At 29.9% G+C, this 1,176-nt stretch overlaps 1 protein-coding gene across 1 annotated transcript in view; it reads right to left on the minus strand.

Annotated features, from left to right (window-relative positions):
• Positions 1 to 621: 621 nt before the first annotated feature.
• Positions 622 to 1,176, minus strand: part of LOC125030957 — a 127,127-nt gene continuing 126,572 nt past the window's right edge. Inside the window, exons 8-9 of the mRNA XM_047621377.1 lie at positions 915 to 920; positions 622 to 645 (exon numbers count right to left, since the gene is read on the minus strand). Coding sequence (XP_047477333.1) covers positions 622 to 645; positions 915 to 920 — 30 coding nt within the window. The remainder of the gene's footprint in view (positions 646 to 914; positions 921 to 1,176) is intronic.

Here is a 1,176-nt window from a genome sequence, read left to right on the forward strand (position 1 = left end):
ATACGGATAGAAAAGAATGATATGGAACCACAGACTGTTATAAACTTTATAGTAAACTTGACAACAAAAATCCATTATCACTTCCTACAAAAAGTATGATAGGTGTGGTTTTCTGTGCGCGTTTGACTGTCTGTGCATAAACAACCAAATATCTACACACACACACGCATATATATATATGTGTGTGTGTGTGTGTGTGTATGTATATATATACCTATATATATATATATATATATATATATATATATATATATATATATATTTATATATATATATATATATATTTATATATATATATATATTTATATATATATATATATATATATATATATATATATATATATATATATATATATAAATGTATGTGTGTGTATATACATACATACACACATATATATACAAATATATGTATATATATTTATATATATACATATTTACATATATTTGTATATGTATAAATGCTCTGTGACATACTCCTCTCAACAGAAAGGAAAGGGAAATATTGCTTCAGTTTAACTACCAGTTAAAAAATATTGGCTGAACATCATTCCTCCGAGCGCCGGCGTGTTATTTCTGCTGAGAGCATGTCTTGAGCTTGAGATGTCGGATTTTTAGTTCTCACTACTCCCAGGCGTCAACATTTCCCTGTCGTATTCAGAAAATCTTTTTAAGCAGACAAGATTTTTTTTTTTTTCAGGCTTGAAGTTGGATTTAGTTCGTAGGTGAGAGCCAAGGAATTTGAGTAACGTCTTAGCTTGTTAAGAAAAATGTTTTTTTTTTTTTTTTTTTTTTTTTTTTTTATGTAGATTTCTTGACGCTTACTTACATATTAAACAAACACACGCACACACACACCGTAAGAAGTTTTAGATGACCCTCCTGACCCTTATTGACCTTTGTTTTCAACAACTCACTTTGTCCTGTGTTAATATACACTGAGTATGAGAAACGTCTTTAAGAATTAGGCGTTATTATTCAGCATTGCAATCTTTCCTAAAAACTGATGTGTGACATCATGCTTTTAACGCTCGTTTGGAATTCATTTGCAGTGTGTGTGTGTGTGTGTGTGTGTGTGTGTGTGTGTGTGTGTGTGTGTGTGTGTGTGTGGATGTATATATACATTGTCTAAGGTTTCCTCTCATTTGGTAAATCATAGTATTTCATAAGTAAATACGG

The sequence above is a fragment of the Penaeus chinensis genome, chromosome 12, assembly GCF_019202785.1.
Source record: "Penaeus chinensis breed Huanghai No. 1 chromosome 12, ASM1920278v2, whole genome shotgun sequence".
Lineage (NCBI taxonomy): Eukaryota > Metazoa > Arthropoda > Malacostraca > Decapoda > Penaeidae > Penaeus > Penaeus chinensis.